At 44.6% G+C, this 20521-nt stretch overlaps 1 protein-coding gene across 4 annotated transcripts in view; it reads right to left on the bottom strand.

Annotated features, from left to right (window-relative positions):
• Positions 1-20521, bottom strand: part of dvl1 (dishevelled segment polarity protein 1) — a 91077-nt gene that overhangs the window by 14728 nt on the left and 55828 nt on the right. For 3 of the 4 annotated variants that reach the window (XM_062965849.1, XM_062965852.1, XM_062965851.1), the window contains 8 exons: positions 17672-17810; positions 15152-15245; positions 14247-14316; positions 11071-11210; positions 10888-10964; positions 8567-8634; positions 6942-7091; positions 1839-1970 (listed from right to left, as the gene is read on the bottom strand). In XM_062965849.1, the coding sequence (XP_062821919.1) occupies positions 1839-1970; positions 6942-7091; positions 8567-8634; positions 10888-10964; positions 11071-11210; positions 14247-14316; positions 15152-15245; positions 17672-17810 (870 nt within the window). The remainder of the gene's footprint in view (positions 1-1838; positions 1971-6941; positions 7092-8566; positions 8635-10887; positions 10965-11070; positions 11211-14246; positions 14317-15151; positions 15246-17671; positions 17811-20521) is intronic. The other variant, XM_062965850.1, reaches the window with a different exon arrangement.

Below are 20521 nucleotides of genomic sequence, written 5' to 3'. Positions count from 1 at the left end.
TGGACCTCTGGATTTTGGATCTTGTTCTTGGACTCTATGGATTATTGTCTTGCCTTGTGAATTATTTCTCTTGGACCTCTGGATTCTGGATCTTGTTCTTGGACTCTATGGACTATTGCCTTGCCTTGTGGATTATTGTTCTTGCCATGTTCTTTGGACTTTTAGACCTTGCATCATTGATTAATGGACATTTCCTTGCATTGTGAACAATTGGATTCTTATTGACTATTTCCTTATAACTTCGAACTACCTTTTGATTGCTTACTTGAATTATATCCTGCTTTGCTTAATAAAAACCTCAAAAGACTTTCCTTGTGTCTGACTGGGTATCTATAGCAAGGTGAACTTAGCCTGAGGTGCGACACTCCCTGCACCTGAAATTCCTCGTTAGAAACAACATCATGATTTATTCCCATGGGAACAACTCCCTGCTCTTCATTTCCCACAGCTGGAACAGTCCTATAATTCCAAGCATCAGAGTCATCCTCAAATTCATCCTGAATCCCATCATTATGCACATATAACCTCATCAGAGTCATGCAAAGGCACACAACACCTCTCTAGTCTCTCTGAATTAACTCTCTGTAACGACCCTTCAGTTATCTACAAATCATATCAAAATTCATAATTTGTGCCCTCCAAATCTGCCCTCAACTTATACACGACGTCAACATATACAAGAGTATATACTAGGGGTCCCCAAACTTTTTAAACAGGGGGCCAGTTCACGATCCTTCGGACCATTGGAGGGCCGAACTATAGTTGGCCATTGAGCAATAAATAATAATAATAATAATAATAATAATAATAATAATAATAATAATAACAACAACAACAACAACAATAAAAAAGAGTGTTGGAAGAGACCCTTTGGGCCATTGAGTCCATTCCCCTTCTGCCTTTGTGCACCGAAAGCACAAGCAAAGCACCCCTGACAGATGGCCACCCAGCCTCAATGTTTATTATTATTATTATTATTATTATTATTATTATTATTATTAATAATAATAATAATAATAATAATAATAATAATAAAGAGTGTTGGAAGAGACCCCTTGGGCCATTAAGTCCAACCCCCTTTTGCCTTTGTGCACCAAAAGCACAAGCAAAGCACCCCTTACAGATGGCCACCCAGCCTCAATGTTAATAATAATAATAATGATGATGATGATGATGATGATGAGGGTTGGAAGAGACCCTTTGGGCCATTGAGTCAAATCCCCTTCTGCCTTTGTGCACCAAAAGCACTAGCAAAGCACCCCTGACAGATGGCCACCCAGCCTCAATGTTAATAATAATAATAATAATAATAATAATAATAATAATAATAATAATGTGATTTTGTGATACGAAATCCAGCATATCTATGTTGTTTGCTGTGTCATACAATATAATAATAATAATAATAATAATAATAATAATAATAATAATAATAATAATAAAGATCTCAGCCGGCATTTGGAAACAATAGACATTGACAAAATCACGATCTGCCAACTGCAAAAGGTCACCCTACTGGGATCTGCACACCTCATCCGAAAATACATCACACAGTCCTAGACACTTGGGAAGTGTTCGACTTGCGATTTTGTGATATGAAATCCAGCATATCTGTCTTGTTTGCTGTGTCATAAATAATAATAATAATAATAATAATAATAATAATAATAATAATAATAATAAGGGTTGTAAGAGAAGAAGAGACCCCTTTGGTCATTTAGTCCAACCCCCTTCTGCCCTTGTGCAGGGGGCCGGATAAATAGCTTCGATGGGCCTTAGTTTGGGGACCCCTGATATATACATTAAGGTGCTTGTAACATCAGTTGTAGAACACTCACCGATAACAGCATTGGAGATGGTAATTTTTAACCACATCCTGTCTCGGATTTCAAGGCCGGAATCGGGTAACTGCATAACCTTGACAATAGTAGCCATATCGCTTTTGACCGTCAAGGGGATTTCGTCTAGTTCTGAAACAGGACAAAAAGATGGGAATAACATGCCAGCAAGATTTCCTAATCATCTGCACCATAGAAGGCTGAGGAATAGGTACTACCAAAACCAAGATCCTTATGATTGCGCATTCAGCTCACAGCAAGCAGAGCATGAAGTGCCGTGTGGTTGTGAAGAATTTAAAGCTCAGGAGGCAAAGATGCAAAGTTCTGTCTTTAAAATCACAAAAGGACCCAGTTCTTTACTATTAAGAAATGTAAATATTATTAATGTAAATACCATATATACTTGAGTATATGCCGACCCTAATTTAAGCCAAGGCACCTAATTTTACCACAAAAAGCTGGGGAAACTTATTGACTCGAGTATAAGCCGAGGGTGGAAAATGCAGCAGCTACGGGTCAATTTCAAAATAAAAATAGATTTAATAGATATAAATGAAATTATATTGAGGCATCAGTAAGTGAAAGGATTTTCAATATTTACTGTATTTCAAAGAAAAACAGTAAACTAGCTCTGTAAGTGGAAAAGTAGGGTCAACAAAAGCAATATGGTATTAACAATAAAATAATAATAATAATAATAATAATAATAATAATAATAATAATAATAATAACTTCATTTATACCCTGCCCTAGCTCCTCATATGGACTCAGACCAGCTTCCAACATAGTAACAGGCAAACATTCAATGCCTACATAAACAATGCAGAGCTAGACATAGATCTATAATTATATATACTAATTTCACATATGTGAAACGTTTGCAAATCCTCTCTCTATATATATGCGCATTTCCCTCCAGCAATATTTGCAAGCCCTATATATTTATGTTTATATCTATCTAGAAATCTCTGTAAGTGTATTCTGTGCATGCATTTCCCCTGCATATCTATATTCATATATATCTATCTAGACATCTCTCTCTATATATAGATAATTATATCTGTGTAGGATTTGCAAAGACTTGCAAACATATGAGGGGGAAATTCATATATAAAATTAATGTAGATAGATAGTTAGATAGATATATAAAGATACATAGGGATTGCAAAGGCTTGCAGGGGGAAATGCCTATATATCTGTAGCAGAGATTAACAAATATTTCAGGGCAAATGCTTTTGTAAGATTAATGGATATATATATATATTCCTCTTCCTGACTTGTAAGGGCTTCTTTCCCTTTTCAAAACATTCCCTTGTTTAAGAGCGAGGGAGGTTTTGGAAAAGAAAACGATGATAAGGGAGGGTAAGATAAGAGATAAATATATCATATATTACAAGCAACGGCCTCCAGGCTCCACTGCCGGCTTGACCTTGACCCAATTATAAGCCAGGGGAGGGTTTTTCAGCTCATAAATAAGGACTGAAAAACTCGGGTTATCTTTGAGTATATACAATAAACCTTTTGTTTATCCCGTTTTTGTATCTTTGCCTCCTAAGCTCTTCACGCTCTGCTTGCTGTGAGCTGAATGCTCAACTATAAGTAGCCTGTTTTTGTATCTTTGTCTCCTGAGCTCTAAATTCTTTACAGCCACATGGCACTTCACGCTCTGCTTGCTGTGAGCTGAATGCTCAACTATAGGTATCCTGTTTTTGTATCTTTGTCTCCTGAGCTCTAATTTCTTTACAGCCACATGGCACTTCACGCTCTGCTTGCTGTGAGCTGAATGCTCAACCATAAATACCCTGATTTTGTATTTTGGAAGCTCTGCTGTGTTTTTGGGTAGTTTTTCCTGGCACAAAATCCTAACACTCTGGTCCCTCCAGAACAACATCTGGTAGACATTGACCATTTATTTATGTATTTATTTATTTACTGTACTTTCACCCCACCCTTCTCAGGGGACTCAGGGTGACCATAACATTGTCCTGGAGAACCAAGAGGTTTCCTGAGAGAACCTAATCACTATTTCCATGATTCTGGAAGCTGGCGCTGGCCCACTCTGACACAACGCAATAAATAATAATCCAATCTGAAAACGTGAAACCAGCACGTTCATTTTTACTCTAAGAACCAGGACACGAGGAACAGCAAGCAAGCCACGGGGAAAGGTCTCCAAGGCCGAATCCAACCCAAGTCTGATTCTGCATCGGGAGACTCAATAGCATTCATGTTTAAGCCATGCAGTCCATGACACACCAGAACCATCCTCATCCATAACATGCCATTGGCCCACAAAGCTCCAGGATTTGGTCCACAAACCAATTTATTGCCAGCAATACTCTCTAACAAACCTTTGGCACTGGTTTGAAGCTAGTTTGGTTAGTAGCAAGGAAAGCAACATGTGGTTTTGGGTCGACAGATGTTTGGATTAAAATAAGTGGGGGAGCAATAAACCGGAAAGCCCACTACAGTTTGCCATGGGGCAGGATATGAGCATGGCAAGAAATCGAAAGATCGAAGCTAATGGACTTTTGTCATGATCTCTGATCTTTGACATCTCCGGACACAGAGCAAGCGCTGACAAAGAACAGATGCCAGCCATAAAACGGGCCAGCCATAAAACCTCAATTACCTTCTGGTATGTGAGAGCCCCTATATAAATGGGCTACAGAGAAGATTCTGGTATTCTGTACAATAAAACCTGTTGGAATCTACCAGCGTGTGTCTTGGGCCAGCCATAAAACCTCAATTTCCCTCTGGTATCTGAGAGCCCCTATATAAATGGGCTACAGAGAAGATTAGAATCATAGAATCATAGAATAGTAAAGTTGGAAGAGACCTCATGGGCCATCCAGTCCAACCCCCTGCCAAGAAGCAGGAAATCGCATTCAAAGCACCCCCGACAGATGGCCATCCAGCCAGCCATAAAACCTCAATTACCCTCTGGTATGTGAGAGCCGCTATATAAATGGGCTACAGAGAAGATTCTGGTATTCTGTACAATAAAACCTGTTGGAAACTTCCAGCGTGTGTCTTGGTGCTTCCTTCTGTGGAAGACTTACCCACAACACAACTGGAAGAAGAGAACCTTACAACTTTACTTGGGAGTTGGGCACAGTTCAACGAACAGACCAGATATGATGCTGGGTCACTGTGAATTTTCTGGGCTGTCTGGCCATGCTCCAGAAGCATTCTCTCCGGATGTTTTGCCTGCATCTATGGCAGGCATCCTCAGAGGTTGTGAGGTATGTTGGAATCTAGGCAAGTCGGGTTTATATGTCTGTGGAAGCAGCCAGACCTTGAAGCTGAAAGGCTATTCAATGCTAATCAAGGTGGCCAATTGTAATACGCTTGCCTCAAGCAGACTCCCATCCTGGACCTTCCAGGTATATAAATCCCATTGGTTAAGTTTCCAAAAGATCTCCCAACCTTTGAAGATGCCTGCCATAGATGTGGGTGAAACATCAGGAGAGGATGCTTCTGAAACATAGCTATACAGCAGTGATTCCTAAAGTGAGCACTGCAGTGATCCAGGAGGGTGGTGATGGCATCTATTAGGACATAGGGGCGGGGCCAGGGGAGGGGCGGGGCCTCTTCCCAAGTGCCGGAGACAGGGCTGAGCATCTGAGATGCCTGTTAGGACACAGGGGGCGGAGCTAGAGGAGTGGGCGGGGCCTCCTTCCAAGAGCCTGAGACAGGGCTGAGCCTCTATATCTCTCCTGAGGCACTTGTTGGGACACAGAGGACGGAGCTAGGGAAGGGGGCGGGGCCTCCTTCCAAGAGCCCGAGACAGGGCTGAGCCTCTATACTTCTCCTGAGGCCTTTTAGGACTAAAGGGCGGGGCTAGGGGTGGGGGCGGGGCCTCTTCCCAAGAGCACGAGACAGGGCTGAGCCTCTATATACCTTCCCTGAGGCGCTTGTTAGAACACGGGGTTGGGGTATACAGGTTCAGCCCCGTCAGGCACTTGGGAATAGGCCCCGCCCCCTCCTCTAGCCCCGCCCCCTATGTCCTGGCAGGTGCCGCTGGACAGGGATAGAAGCTCAGCCCTGCCTCAGAGCTTGTAACTCCGCCCATCCCAGTCCTGGCTGCCCATTTGTGGCCCTGCCCACCTCCCCCTCCCAGCCCTGCATCTTGGACTAGGGGAGAGGCTCAGCCCCGCCCTCTTGAGAATGAGCCACACCCACCCCTCTAAGCCACGCCCCCCTTTCCAGGGAGCGCTGAGTAATATTTTTTCTGGAATACAGCCTGGAAAACTCACAGCAACCCAATGAGATTCCACCTAATATTAGGAAGAACTCAATAGCTATTGCTGTTTAATAGTGGGATGTGCTGCTTACGAGTCCCGTGGAGGTTTATAAACAGAGACTAGATGGCCATCCGTTGGGAGTGCTTTGGTTGCATTTTCTTGCGTGACGCAATGAGGTTGGACTGGATGGCCCTTAGGATCTCTTCCAACTCTAGGATCCTATGATTGACCAGAGCGGTGGGTCTCCAATAAAGGTGAGAAAGGAGAGAGAGAGATATTGCGCCAAATTGCTATGTGTGTGTGTAAAGCAATCCTTGCAAAGTTGCTTGCAAAAGATCTCTGCAAAAAGGGAGCTGAGCTTTTTGCAGAGGCAAGCCACGCCTCAAACAATGTATCGGTTTGCTGGCAGATGGCTGGGTTTGTCAGTTGGGAATCTGGGCTTGCAGGGAGAGCACAGAAAAGACAGGCTCTCTAGCTACGGTCAAGTAGCAGTTTAAATATGCTATGCTGGATATATTGAATGCTGATTGATTAGTTATTGATCCTATGCAACTACAAGGACATTGTACGATTGCTGAACTGTTTACTTAACTTCAACTCAACAAGTAAAGTTCCTTTGTTCTTTCAATTCCTCTGCCTGGTCTGAGTCTTTTGCACATGGTGTTAACTGGACGCTGCTGGTTCCGCTATACACACTCGCTAACAAGAGAGGAAGCCAACAAGTTTGTGGTTGCTGCTATTTTTCATTTTCTGAACATAACACCGTTCTGGGGCTTGGTTGTGTGTTTTTGTGGGTTTGTTTAGCTCTACACTGCCAGCCCTGTGCAGGAGGAAAACCTGCGGCAGTGTGACTTACTTTCCGAATCAGGAATTGAGCTTGTTAGTGAGGAGCTGGTAGAGGTGATGGTGCTCATGGAGGGGCTCATACCGTAACGGGGGTACGCTCCCGTCAGGGCCGTGGTATGAGAGATCCACGCCGCCGGGTCGATCGGCCGAACGGGTTCAGCTGCAGAAGGAGAGGAGAGAGACGCCGAGGGATGGGAAAGGAGGAGACAGAGACAACACTGCGTTAATCAATATACACAGAGGTCTATTCTAACCAATGTCAAAAAGATATGCAAACACTGCGCTGGTACAGCTGTACCTGAAGCTCCGACTTTATTTTCTTGCTGCAAATGTTTGCAATCATAGGACAGGCCGCCTGTCAATCATCATTAAGTTTGGTTCTGCCCCTTGTTCAGGGCTCTGGGAGGGAAGGAGCCATTTTTAAGTCTGTCTCTCTTAAGGAAGCTAAGCTATAGGACGTAGACCAACTCGTCCCGTAGAAAAGCTTCATATCTCAAGAACATCCAGGGACATAGAACATCCGAGGAATCAGAAACAGAAATTCCAGGGGAAAAGTCCCAAAGGTTCTGGCTAAGAGCTCACAGCCTCTCAGCCTCACAGCTCCTGAGGGAAACAGCCCTAAAGTTTCCAGAGAAACCTCAGAGAGGGAACAGCACCACAGATCCACGGAACCCCAGCTGAAACATCTGCAAGCCTTGGTTGGTAGGTCCACTCGATACCCAGACGCATTTGGAGTCGGTAGTGGGTCCCACATCAGCTAGGCCCAGATAATAGACAGCCTGGGAGAGGTTATAAGGGGACTTTCTTATATCCAAAGCCAATTGTCTGTCCCCTGGGGACAAGACTGAAAAGTCAACAGTTTATTAAGGAAACCTTGAAGTGTTATTTGACTCCTTGAAGATTTATTATTTGTTCATCAATAAAGACTTTGTTATCTCATTAAAGACTCAAAGGACTATCCTTGTTCAGGAAAATCCTCAACAACCTTTCTTTTGAGGCGCCCTGGCTTCCCGCTGGGCATAAAGTATACGTCCTATACAAAGACAATAGTTACAGGCCCAGCACATGACAGAATAAACACTATAAAGGTTCAAAACATATGCTATAAATACAGTATGTATATTAGAGCATCATATACATTTGACATTCACATAAGTGTTTACAACAATAATAATAAAGTACAGTCAACTGTTGTAATACACAGCAGTATTTTACAGAATATAATGTTTCAAGAAACTGCAATCTTAGAGACTTAAAGGCGAAATGGAGTCAACATAGAGTAGTCTACGGTATTTGAACAATTTCTCAAGACTCCAACTTATTATTTGAAGACAACACAATATGTAAGTGCCTCATACACATTCAACCTTTATAAAATAATATATGCTGCTATAATGTGAAACTAAAGGAATTAATTATACATTCAATTGAGGAATCAATTATACATTCACAGCAGGTTTAAGCCAATTGAATGTATGATTGATTCCTTTAGTTTCACATTATAGCAACATATATTATTTTGTAAAGGTTGAATGTGCATGAGGCACTAACACACATACTGTGTTGTCTTCAAATAATAAGTTGGAGTCTTGAGAAATTGAATGCCAAAAGTACTTGCAGTAGCTGATCACTCACCTCTGGGAATGGTGAAATAGCTCCTGGGCGTTGGGTCCCAGCATTTGGCCACAGTTAGGCTGATGGGGCTGGGAGGGAAAAGGAAGAGGGGGAATTATGTTGATGCCTGCCTACCACATTCCCCATCAATCCACAAGGGCCAAGATGTATTGTCGAAGGCTTTCATGGCCGGAATCACTGGGCTGTATGGATGCCAGGAATCATAGCACAGGCATAAATCCAAAAGCAAGAATCATACATTGTAGCCCTATTGAACAGACTTGCTCTGAGTCAGGGCTGAGCTTCTATCCCTGTCCTGCGGCACCTGCCAGGACACAGGAGGTGGGGCTAGAGGAGGGGGTGGGGCCTCTTCCCAAGTGCCTGACAGAGCTGAACCTCTCTACCCCACCCCTGTGTTCTAACAAGTGCCTCAGGGGAGGTATAGCCCCGCCCTTTAGTCCTATAAGGCCTCTCAGAAGAGATATAGAGGCTCAGCCCTGTCTCATGCTCTTGGGAAGAGGCCCCGCCCCTAGCCCCGCCCTTTAGTCCTAAAAGGCCTCTCAGGAGAGGTATAGAGGCTCAGCCCTGTCTCATGCTCTTGGGAAGAGGCCCCGCCCCTAGCCCCGCCCTTTAGTCCTAAAAGGCCTCTCAGGAGAGGTATAGAGGCTCAGCCCTGTCTCATGCTCTTGGGAAGAGGCCCCGCCCCTAGCCCCGCCCTTTAGTCCTAAAAGGCCTCTCAGGAGAGGTATAGAGGCTCAGCCCTGTCTCGGGCTCTTGGAAGGAGGCCCCGCCCCTGTCCCTAGCTCCGCTCTATGTGTCCCAACAAGTGCCTCAGGAGCAGTATAGATTCTCAGCCCTGTCTTGGGCTCTTGGGAAGAAGCCACGCCCCTCCCCTGACCCCGCCCCCATGTCTAATAGGTGCCATCACCGCCCCCCTGGATTGCTGCAGCGCCCACCAGGGGACGGTAGCGCCCACTTTGGGAATCACTGGTTTAGTTAATACTACGGGGCTCCTATGTGGCATGAATGCAAAGGTGGGTTCCAGGTTAGGATGCAACAGTGACAAAAGTGAATGATGCAATGCTTAATACCACAACATAGTCGCCATTCAAATCTAGGCACTTATCATAGCGATGAATGAGCTTGGCAACTCCTTCCCCACAAAACTCTGCCGCTTGTGTCCTCAAAAAGTATAGGAGAAAACATTTACCATATGCAGTTGAAAGCCACACCCAAATACCACTTCTCAACATAGTCGCCATTCAAATCTAGGCACTTCTCATAGCGATGAATGAGCTTGGCAACTCTTTCCCCACAAAACTCTGCCGCTTGTATCCTCAAAAAGTATAGGAGAAAACATTTACCATAGGCAGTTGAAAGCCACAACCAAATACCACTTCTCAACATAGTCACCATTCAAATCTAGGCACTTATCATAGCGATGAATGAGCTTGGCAACTCCTTCCCCACAAAACTCTGCTGCTTACACCATCAAAAAGTATAGGAGAAAACATTTACCATATGCAGTTGAAAGCCACACCCAAATACCACTTCTCAACATAGTCGCCATTCAAATCTAGGCACTTATCATAGCGATGAATGAGCTTGACAACTCCTTCCCCACAAAACTCTGCCGTTCGCGTCCTCAAAACTCTGCCACTTGCGATCCAGGACGAGCATGGGGGAAAGTTGAGCGCGGGGATTTTGCTGTTTCATGGGTACGCCCAGCCGCACACGTGAAGTTCTGGAGTCTTTTGGGTGGGAGTTGTTTCCTCATCCGCCGTGCACTCCAGGCCTTGCACCGAGCGACTACCACTTGTTTCCAACAATGGGGAGGTGGCTGGCAATGCAGCGTTTTGGCGACGATGCGCAGCTGCCGGAAGGGGTGCCGGCTGGTTGAGGACGCAAGCGGCACAGTTTTGTGAGGAAGGAGTTGCCAAGCTCCATCATCACTATGAGAAGTGCCTAGATTTGAATGGCGACTATGTTGAAAAGTGGTATTTGGGTGTGGCTTTCAACTGCATATGGTAAATGTTTTCTCCTATACTTTTTGAGGATGCAAGCGGCAGAGTTTTGTGGGGAAGGCGTTTCCAAGCTCATTCATCGCTATGAGAAGTGCCTAGATTTGAATGGCGACTATGTTGAGAAGTGGTATTTGGGTGTGGCTTTCAACTGCATATGATAAATATTTTTTCCCATACTTTGTTCGTTTTTAATTCCAAAACTGGATAACCCTCGTAATAGTGCATTGTCTACCCAATTGTGTGGATCTTACACATATGCAGTTACACTCTGGGTCTGCCTAAATTAGAAGTCAAGAACCCCCTGACGTGGTCTCTTACCCAGGCTTGGAGACAATTTCTCTCAAGACCCGCACTGCGTCGTCGTTGCTCATGTTCTCAAAGTTGACCTCGTTCACCTGGAATGCACCACACAGAAGAGTTGGTACCTGCAGGATCACTTCCAGAGGGAACAGATATTTGCAAACACAGATTTTTGTGAAAAGCTAGAAAGGGCTTGCTCACTTGTAGCAACATGTCCCCTGGTTCAATCCGTCCATCAGCGGCCACAGCGCCCCCCTTCATGATGGAGCCAATGTAGATGCCTCCATCCCCCCGGTCATTGCTCTGGCCGACGATGCTGATGCCCAGGAAATTATATTTTTCTGAAATAGGATAAGAGGTTGATTAGCATTACAACCATCCCTCTGAACTTGGCTTATGTGGACTTGATTACTCACGGATTGTATTAATATGTTTTCCCTAGGAACCCTGAGGTCCTACAGCACAAATTTGCACTCCATTTGCACCAGAAGTCACACTGGAAGACCTACAGATTCCTAGAAAAAAAAATTCTTCAGAAATCTCTAGGTGGAAATCTCTAGGCTTCTATGGTCAACCCAAGGACTAGAAGGTGTATTTGTAGTTCCGGGGTCAGAGAAGCAGATGGCAAAAATGGCCTGTCTAGTGGGAGCATGCTTGCTTCATCAATGTTTAATATTTACACAAATGAACAGCAACTTCCAGAAGGACAGAGAATTTCATCTATGCTGACGATCATGCCATCACCACTCAAGCAGGGAGCTTGGAAATGGTTGAACAGAAGCTTTCAGAAGCTTTAGGTGCTCTTACTGCCTATTACAGGAAACGCCAGCTGATTCCTAATCCATTTAAGATGCAGACGTGTATTTTTCACCTTAGTGCAGTTCTTCTTGTAAGTTTTTTTTTTTTGGTGAAATATAAATTTATATATATATATATATATATATATATATATATATATATATATACATACGTACATACAAATAGAGACATACAATCTTGATATTCCACATTTACATTACCTGTAGTTCTCCCCGATCCCGCCACCTCCCCGTTCTCGCCCATAAACTTATTCTTACATAATGTAAGGGTACAGAGATACTATATATATTTATATCCCCTCTCTCCCTCCCCCCTCCCCCCTGAGAACAGTTTACTACTCTTTACCGTACTAATTATAGTTGTTCAATCATAAGGATAATCTTATTTAATTCCTTGTATTTGTCTTTCCCCTTTATCCTAGAGATAGGGCCCTTCCATTTTGCCTCCCAGGTCATCTTGGTTTGGCCAAACTTATAATAGCTTTTCCTTTCGCTAATATAATCTTGAAGTAGATAATCGGCTAAATATTTATACCACGTTTTTATATCCCATTTTTTTTGGTCCTTCCATCCTAGGGCAACTGAGGCTTTGATTGCATCTAACATATGTTTTATTATTTCCTCCCATTCTTTAAGCTCCCCATTGCCTTCTAATTTTTGAACAAAAAATTCCATTCTATTGTCGTCCCCAATAGCTCTTTCATTTCCTTCTTAATTATATTATAGAATCTTTGAGTTCTTCTTGTAAGTCAGGGCATGATCTAGAGCAGTGATGGGCAACCTTTTGATCTTGGTGTGTCAAAATTAGCCAAAGAACCGAGCATAACTCAGGTACTGTGTCACCTCACTATTTCCAATGGCAGGAAACAGCACCCATAGCACAGGCCCTTGCCTCTCCCAGTCTCCCCCTCACTTCTCTCAGTAATGATGGTCAATTAGAAATCCACGACACCCCAGAACAGTAGATTGGATGATGGTTGCTGTGGTTATGTGGTTTCTGGTAATGGCGATCACAAAGCCCTCAGAGATACATCCCTCGCGTCATTCCACTGCTTCCTGCTCCTCCAGCCGGGAGTGAGGTCAAAGATCTCCTAAAGGCCTAACTGGGCAGGGCTGTGGCCCAGCTGGCTAGTAGCCAGCTGCAATACATCACTACTGACCAAAAGGTCATGAGTTCGAAGCCAGCCCGGGTCAGAGTGAGCTCCTAACCATTAATAGTCTAGCTCGCTGTTGATCTATACAGCTCAAAAGACAGTTGCATCTGTCAAGTAGAAAAACTAGGTACCGCTTTATGTGGGGAGGCTAATTTAACTAATTTACGACACCATAAAACCTTCCAGCAGCATGCAGAAAGGAATGAGGAAGTAATACCATCAAGGACTCGGGTGTCACAAGTGGACAATGAAGCGGCAGCTCCCTGTGTGGCCAGAATCGAGCATATCCTCATGAAGCCAGAAGCTGGAAAATGTTAAATTGCCTCTGTGTTTGTCTATATATGTTGCATGTCATATGGCATTGAATGTTTGCCATGTATATGTGCATTGTGATCCGCCCTGAGTCTTCTTCGGGGTGAGAAAGAAGGGTGGAATATAAATACTGTAAATAAATAAATAACTAGTAGTCCCAGAACTTGACGCTCTGTGCCAGAATTCTGTGGTTTTGGTCTATAGACCTCCAGCACAGGGTGTCAACACTACAGCAAATGTTTTATCCTTGGCTATGGCACCTGGCTGTGCAGGAGCTGAGGATGAAACATATTTCTTGGTATGCGGCCCCATACTTCTCTGTATGTGGCCGCATGTGGCCACGTGTCACTGAAAATGGCTATGTGTGTCAGTGCTAACACGTGTGTCATAGGTTCACCATCACTGGTCTAGAGTGACTCCCAGGTATTTTGTTGTGCTGCAATGCTCCAGTGGAATTCCTTCCCAGGTCATCCTCAGAGCTCAGGATGCTTGTCTGTTCTTAAGGTGAAAAGCACATGTCTGAGTTTTAGATGGATTAGAGCTCAGCTAGTTTTCCCTGTAATTGACAGTAAGACCACCTAAAGCTTCAAAAAGCTTCCCTTCAACTATTTCAAAGCTCCCTGCTTGGGTGGTGATGGCAAGATCATCAGCAGAGATGAAATTCTCTGTGCCTTCTGGCAATGGCTGGTCTTTTGTGTAGATGTTAAAGATTGATGGAGTAAGCACGCTCCTCTGAGACAGGCCGTTCTTCTGTTTTCACCAACCAGAAGCGACTTGCAACAGACTGCGCTCTGGCACCACGAGATGCAGAGCCAATCTTAGGAAATGGAGCTACAAAGTGGAGTCCATGACATGCGAGTGTGGAGAAGAACAAGCCACTGACCACTGACTACAATGCAGCCTGAGCTCTGCCACATGCACAATGGAGGACCTTCTCGCAGCGACACCAGAGGCACTCCAAGTGGCCAGCTTCTGATCAAAAGAAATCTAGTATAATACCAAGTTTTTAACTTTGTTGGTATTTACATACATTCTAACTGTATCCTCAATTGACTTCTGACACAATACATTTAAAAAAGCGATGTTCCTTTACCCATGTTGAGCGTGACAGTGATGATGTTCAGGGACATGGTGGAGTCCGTGATGCTGCTGAAGGAGGACGACTGCAAAGCACAAACACAAAAGGAGAGGTGGTTCAGAGTCTTAACCGAAAGAATTGGACTTGCCTAGAGATGGGCTACTGTAATGAAGTGTGATTTTTTTTTTAGTTTACAGATGTTATGTTTGTGTTTTAAAAGGGTCAATGTTTCAGTTATTGCATCTCTGCACTCAGGAGTTGGTTGCCATGGAGAAGTAGGCGGAGCCAACTGCCGTTTTGTTGGAGAAGTGCAGGTTTTTTTTAAAAAGCAGTTACTCTGCTCTGACGAGGCACAGGGAAGACTGATCCTTGTTGAAGGGATCAGGGAGGCTCAATTGCTTATTTTGAGTCAGTTTAAAATAAGTATGGTGACTTATTTTAAGGTAGTCTGTGTCCTGATAAGGAACAGAGAATCTGTGATGGTATATCACAGGGTGACTGCGGTTTAAAGCAGTAGAGAAAGAAGTGACATTTTAGGAAGTTTGAATCACCTCATTCTAATACTGCAACTGTTAACTAAAGTGCCTCTAAGGAGAAATGTTATTGTAACCACTAAGCTCTGTGCCTGAATAAACTTGTTATTGTTCTTCCAAACATCTAAGACTCTGTCACATATATTATAAACTGAGTTGTGCTACCATCGAAAGTAAATAAGAAATAGAAAGGAAAAGAAAATTTAAAAGGTCTCCTCTCTGAGTAGTTGGTGGCTGTATCTTTTACAAGTGGTGTCAAGCGTTAATAATCGCCTTTACATTTGGTGGCGGCTTTAATAAAACCTTTATAATTTGGTGGCAGCATAAGCCCATTTTGCAGCTCAGTCAATGAACCGAAAGCATGAGTTGAGAATAATGGCAGCATACCCTGTCGATCTGTCGCATCTTCTGTTTCCTCCGCCGGCGTTTGTGCTTCCGGATGAGACGGGACGAAGTGCTTTGCTCCGTGGAGCTACTCAACCTGAAAAGGAAGGCGAGGGAAAAAAAAATCAGAGCATATTTCATATTTTAATCTGGCTACTTGATTTTATCACAGGAGGAGTAACCTTTTCTCTGTTTGGACTTGGATCCCATCACAACAATAACTCATTATTTTGACTTTTTTTTTTTGGATAAGCTCTTTTTCAACACTTGCAAAAACCCTCCTTGAAACTGACTGAAAGAGCTCAAGATCGGCAGAAAAAAATGGAATGCAAGCAAAAGTCTAGGCTGGAATCCGTGTGTAATTCGACCACATTCATGCTGCTTTAGTATCAGGGATGCAACTCCTCTTTTCCTTCCTAAAAGGCTCCTCTTCCAGGTACAATAAGATTTATATCATACTCAGAATAGCTGTGCAAAAGGTCAGAAAGCACAGAAGAACAAATGCATAACATTCATCAAAGTTGCCCCAGTTAGAGGAGAAGATCCAATCATAGACCCTCATTGTTACATCTCATTTGTCCATAATATATTACTGGGTTGTTGTGAATTTTCCAGGCTGTATGGCCATGTCCCAGAAGCATTCTCTCTGGATGTTTTGCCCACATCTATAGCAGGCATCCCCAGAGGTTGTGAGGTATAATATCCCTCACAATCTCTGAGGATGCCTGCCATAGATGTCGGTGAAATGTCAGGAGGGAATGCTGCTGGAACATGGCCAGACAGCCCAGAACACTCACAGCAACCCAATAAATAAATCTCTCGCTCAAGAAAAGAAAAATGCAAGTACTCACATACAGGTGGAGTGCCTTCTTTGCCCATCAAAGTGCCCAAATAAGCTCTTTCTCCCTGTCCTTCCATCCACAACAACCCCTCGTCCTGACTTCCAAACACAAGCTTTGCGTCCCTCCTTTTACAGGCAACCGCTTTTGTTATTTTGCTTTTTCTCTGGCTAGGTTCGAACCCCTGCTCTATCCCTTTCTCCGCCTGCGTCCACCAAACGCCGGAAAGCCCCCAGCCGACGGAATGTCTCATCCGCTTATGAAGATCATCTTTGTAATATTAAACAACATACCTTGGCACATTCCTCTCTGTCGGCAAGCCAGCCAGCCACGTCTTTGTGCCAAAAGACAGATCGGAAGAGGGAGGGATTCTGGACTTGGACCTAACTTGGCCCACAGAAGACTCAAGACCAACTGAACACACTGTAGGGGTTGGTGGGAATTGACCTTGGTTTTGGGAGTTGTAGTTCACCAACATCCAGTGAAACAGAGACTCCCACCAACAACGGACCGGGACCCAACTTGACATAATAACGCTCCATGACTAACTGAACACACTGCAGGGGTTGGTGGGAATTGACCTTGGTTTTGGGAGTTGTAGTTCACCAACATCCAGAGGAACAGAGACTCCCGCCAACAATGGACCGGGACCCAACTTGATACAGAGAAGCCCCATGACCAACTGAACACACTGCAAGGATTGGTGGGAATTGATCTTGGTTTTGGGAGTTGTAGTTCACCTACATCCAGAGACTCCCACCAACAATGGACCGGGACCCAACTTGACACAGTAAAGCTCCACTACCAACTGAACACACTGTATGGGTTGGTGGGAATTGACCTTGGTTTTGGGAGTTGTAGTTCACCCAAATCCAGCGAAACAATGACTCCCGCCAACAATGGACAGGGACCCAACTTGACACAGTAAAACTCCACGACTAAATGAACACACTGCAGGGGTTGGTGGCAATTGACCTTGGTTTTGGGAGTTGTAGTTCACCTACATCCAGTGAAACAGTGACTCCCACCAAAAACAGACCGGGACCCAACTTGACACAGTAAAGCTCCACGACCAACTGAACACACTAAAGGGGTTGGTGGGAATTGACCTTGGTTTTGGGAGTTGTAGTTCACCTGCATCCAGAAAGCACTGAAACCAGCCAACGTCACATCTGGACCAAACTTGATACATAGACCCAACACCGCCAACTGCAAATACTCTCATGGTTTGAGGTTGACTGTCCTGGGAATATGGGAGTTGTGGTTCACCCTTATACAGAGAGAACTGAACCCAGCCAATGACGGATCTGGACCAAACCTACTGTATATTCTCAAGTATAAGCCTAGTTTTTCAGCCCTTTTTTTAAGACTGAAAAAGCCCCCCTCGGCTTATACTCGGGTGAGGGTCCTGGTTGGCTTATATTTGGATCAGCTTATACTCGAGGATATACGGTAAGTGGTATTACCTAACATCCCAAAAGAAACAATGTCTTCTTCTAATAACCTGGGCACCGCCGGGTCCCTAGGCGAGTATTTCATAAAGCAAACCTCAGGATCGTGAGACTAAACTCCATTGGATACCAAAAGCCAGCTTGGTTGGGCAAGACTGCCCAAAAATGAAGACAGGATTCCGCTTATTCGTTTGCTTTTCTTTCTTTTCACATCTTACAAATGGGTCCCATACCTGCTTGTGTTTTCATCGTCATCCGAGTCGACGAAGCTGCTGGACTCCAGCTCGCTGCTCATGACCGTGGAGGAGCTGTCGTAGCCGGGCGGGTGCTCTCGGTGCCTCTCGAGCTTTGTGTGCCCATTGATGCGGGAGACTGCGGGGAGGAAGGGGAAACATGGGGATGAAAGGCAGGCAGAACAATGGGATAGCCAACTGGGTTTGGGAGTTTGCTCGCAAGACCGATACAGAGAAAGAGAGATTGATGTTTCCATCCAAACTCTGTCCTGAAGTTCCCTGAGACAACCTTGGGATGATGTTATTTCGTAAGCCAAGTCATACCGATTGAAATATGATGTGTATGGACCTCGGCAGAGAAACACACTTAGGCCTAAACGGGATTGACCTATGTGTTGATTTACCCCTTACTGTGACGGAGCGAGTGGTGCCATCTATATGTCGAACTGTACGTTGCAGGATTTGAATTGTATCATGCCTGATTTTGCCTTTACCCTGTAAATGCAGTTGAATTGATTGGTTATTTATAGCTGTCAATCAATGTTGTTTGCACCAGTTATATTACTCCCTCAGCTCAATTGTTTGACTCCACCCTTTCCTGGAGTAGGATTTCCTGCTTCTTAGCAGGGGGTTGGACTAGATGGCCCATGTGGTCTCTTCCAACTCTACTATTCTATGATTCTATGATTCTATGATTCTAGTGTTTCCTTTTTCATTCCACCATCAAGCTTTCTACCAGATGGACGTGAGAGAGAGACTTGGCTCTAAAAGCCCTTGATTAAGTTACCTCTCAGCACCAATTCTGAGGTTCTTACCCTTGAGACTTATGCTTCATGTTCAGGGCCAACCTGGACGACGTTGAGGAGTCTCAAGCGCCATCAAATCAATTCTTTGGCACCAGAGGAATACTGTGCCTTCAAACATAGGCCATTTGGACTGAGGCTGAGGAGTGCTCCGGCATTCACAGCCATTGAGAAAAAGGGACCTGGAAAAGCTTCTCAGCTGCAGAGCTCCTTGGACTCAAGACAACCAAAGACTGTAATGTATATTTTCCCTATCCCTTTGAAACTTCCAATTTATTGGGATAACCTTTTGTGAACAATAAAACCAGTTTTGAGTTATCTACAGTGTTTTGGTCCTTGGGAGTTCCAGTTTCCATAAAAGAGGGCAAGAAGCAATCCCCTGGGGAAAGACCATGCCTCTTTTGCCAAGAGTTATAGCCCCAGGCACACTTACCAAGAGATGAACCTACAGTGTTTGTGCATGGTTTGGTAACTGCACAGTGGCAGATAGGAAGGTGCTCCAAAGGGTCATTGATTGCCCTCTTTCTCCTCTCTTTGGAAGAAAGTTATAGTTCCCACAGTCTTAAGAAAGCTCATTGCATTCTTGGGGATCCATCTTGAAAGGCTTTTCCTGGGTGTGTTAGGGAAAACTAGCCCAAAACAGCAGAGCATCCAAAATAAGCAAAAATAGGATACTTATAGTTGAGCATTCAGCTCACAGAGTGTGAAGTGTCATGTGGCTGTAAAGAATTTAGAGCTTAGGAGGCAAAGACACAAAAACGGGATACTTATAGTTGAGCATTCAGCTCACAGCAAGCAGAGTGTGAAGTGCCATGTGGCTGTAAAGAATTTAGAGCTTAGGAGGCAAAGATACAAAAACGGGATACTTATAGTTGAGCATTCAGCTCACAGCAAGTAGAGTGTGCCATGGAGCTGTAAATAATTTAGAGCTTAGGAGGCAAAGATAAAGAGGTCTGTCTTTAAAACAGGTAAAAGGTATATTTACAAAAACAATATCTACATTTCTTCATAGTAAAGAACTTAGTCTCTTCTAGGATTCAGAAAAGAGGTGAAAATCTCCAAGCACACATCTCTCCGGACACACAAGCAGAGAGAGGTCTCAACACACAACAGCACACACCAAGATGTAAGAGTAGAAGTCCAGAGTAAAAGGCACGCATCTGCAAAGTATCCTTTCTACACAACCAATCAGAATGAGAGCAGAAACAGAGAGAAGAAATACATATATTCCAGGTGTCATACAGGAGACAGTGAGGAAGGATTTCCACCTGCCTATTGTAAGATAACTACAGGTTAGCTTTGTAGCATAGCTTTGTTTACTGATGGTCCAGAGCTGGCCCATTCCTTTCTTAGGAAACAGATTGACACTTCTCCTCTTAGAGCAGTGGTTCCCAAACTTATTTCGCCTACCGCCCCCTTTCCAGAAAAAATATGATTCCGCACCCCCTGGAAAGGGGGAGCGTGGCTTAGAGGGGGTGGGCATGGCTCCTGCTCAAGAGGGCGGGGCTGAGCCTCTCCCCAAGTCCAAGATGCAGGGCTGGGAGGGGGAGGTGGGCGGGGCCACAAATGGGCAGCCAGGACTGGGATGGGCGGAGTTACAAGCTCTGAGGCAGGGCTGAGCTTCTATCCCTGTCCTGGACACAGGGGGCGGGGCTAGAGGAGGGGGTGGGGCCTCTTCCCAAGTCCCTGACGGAGCTGAACCTCTATACCCCGCCCCCGTGTTCTGACAAGCGCCTCAGGGGAGGTATAGAGGCTCAGCCCTATCTCATGCTCTTTGGAAGAGGCTCTGCCCCCATCCCAGCCCTGCCCTTTAGTCCTAAAAGGCCTCTCAGGAGAGATATAGAGGCTCAGCCCTGTCTCATGCTCTTTGGAAGAGGCCCCGCCCCCATCCCAGCCCTGCCCTTTAGTCCTAAAAGGCCTCTCAGGAGAGATATAGAGGCTCAGCCCTATCTCATGCTCTTTGGAAGAGGCCCCGCCCCCATCCCAGCCCTGCCCTTTAGTCCTAAAAGGCCTCACAGGAGAGATATAGAGGCTCAGCCCTATCTCA

Source organism: Anolis carolinensis, unplaced genomic scaffold (assembly GCF_035594765.1).
Source record: "Anolis carolinensis isolate JA03-04 unplaced genomic scaffold, rAnoCar3.1.pri scaffold_15, whole genome shotgun sequence".
NCBI lineage: Eukaryota > Metazoa > Chordata > Lepidosauria > Squamata > Dactyloidae > Anolis > Anolis carolinensis.
The sequence above is the reverse complement of the archived record's forward strand: the minus strand, read 5'-3'. Positions and strand labels throughout refer to the sequence as shown.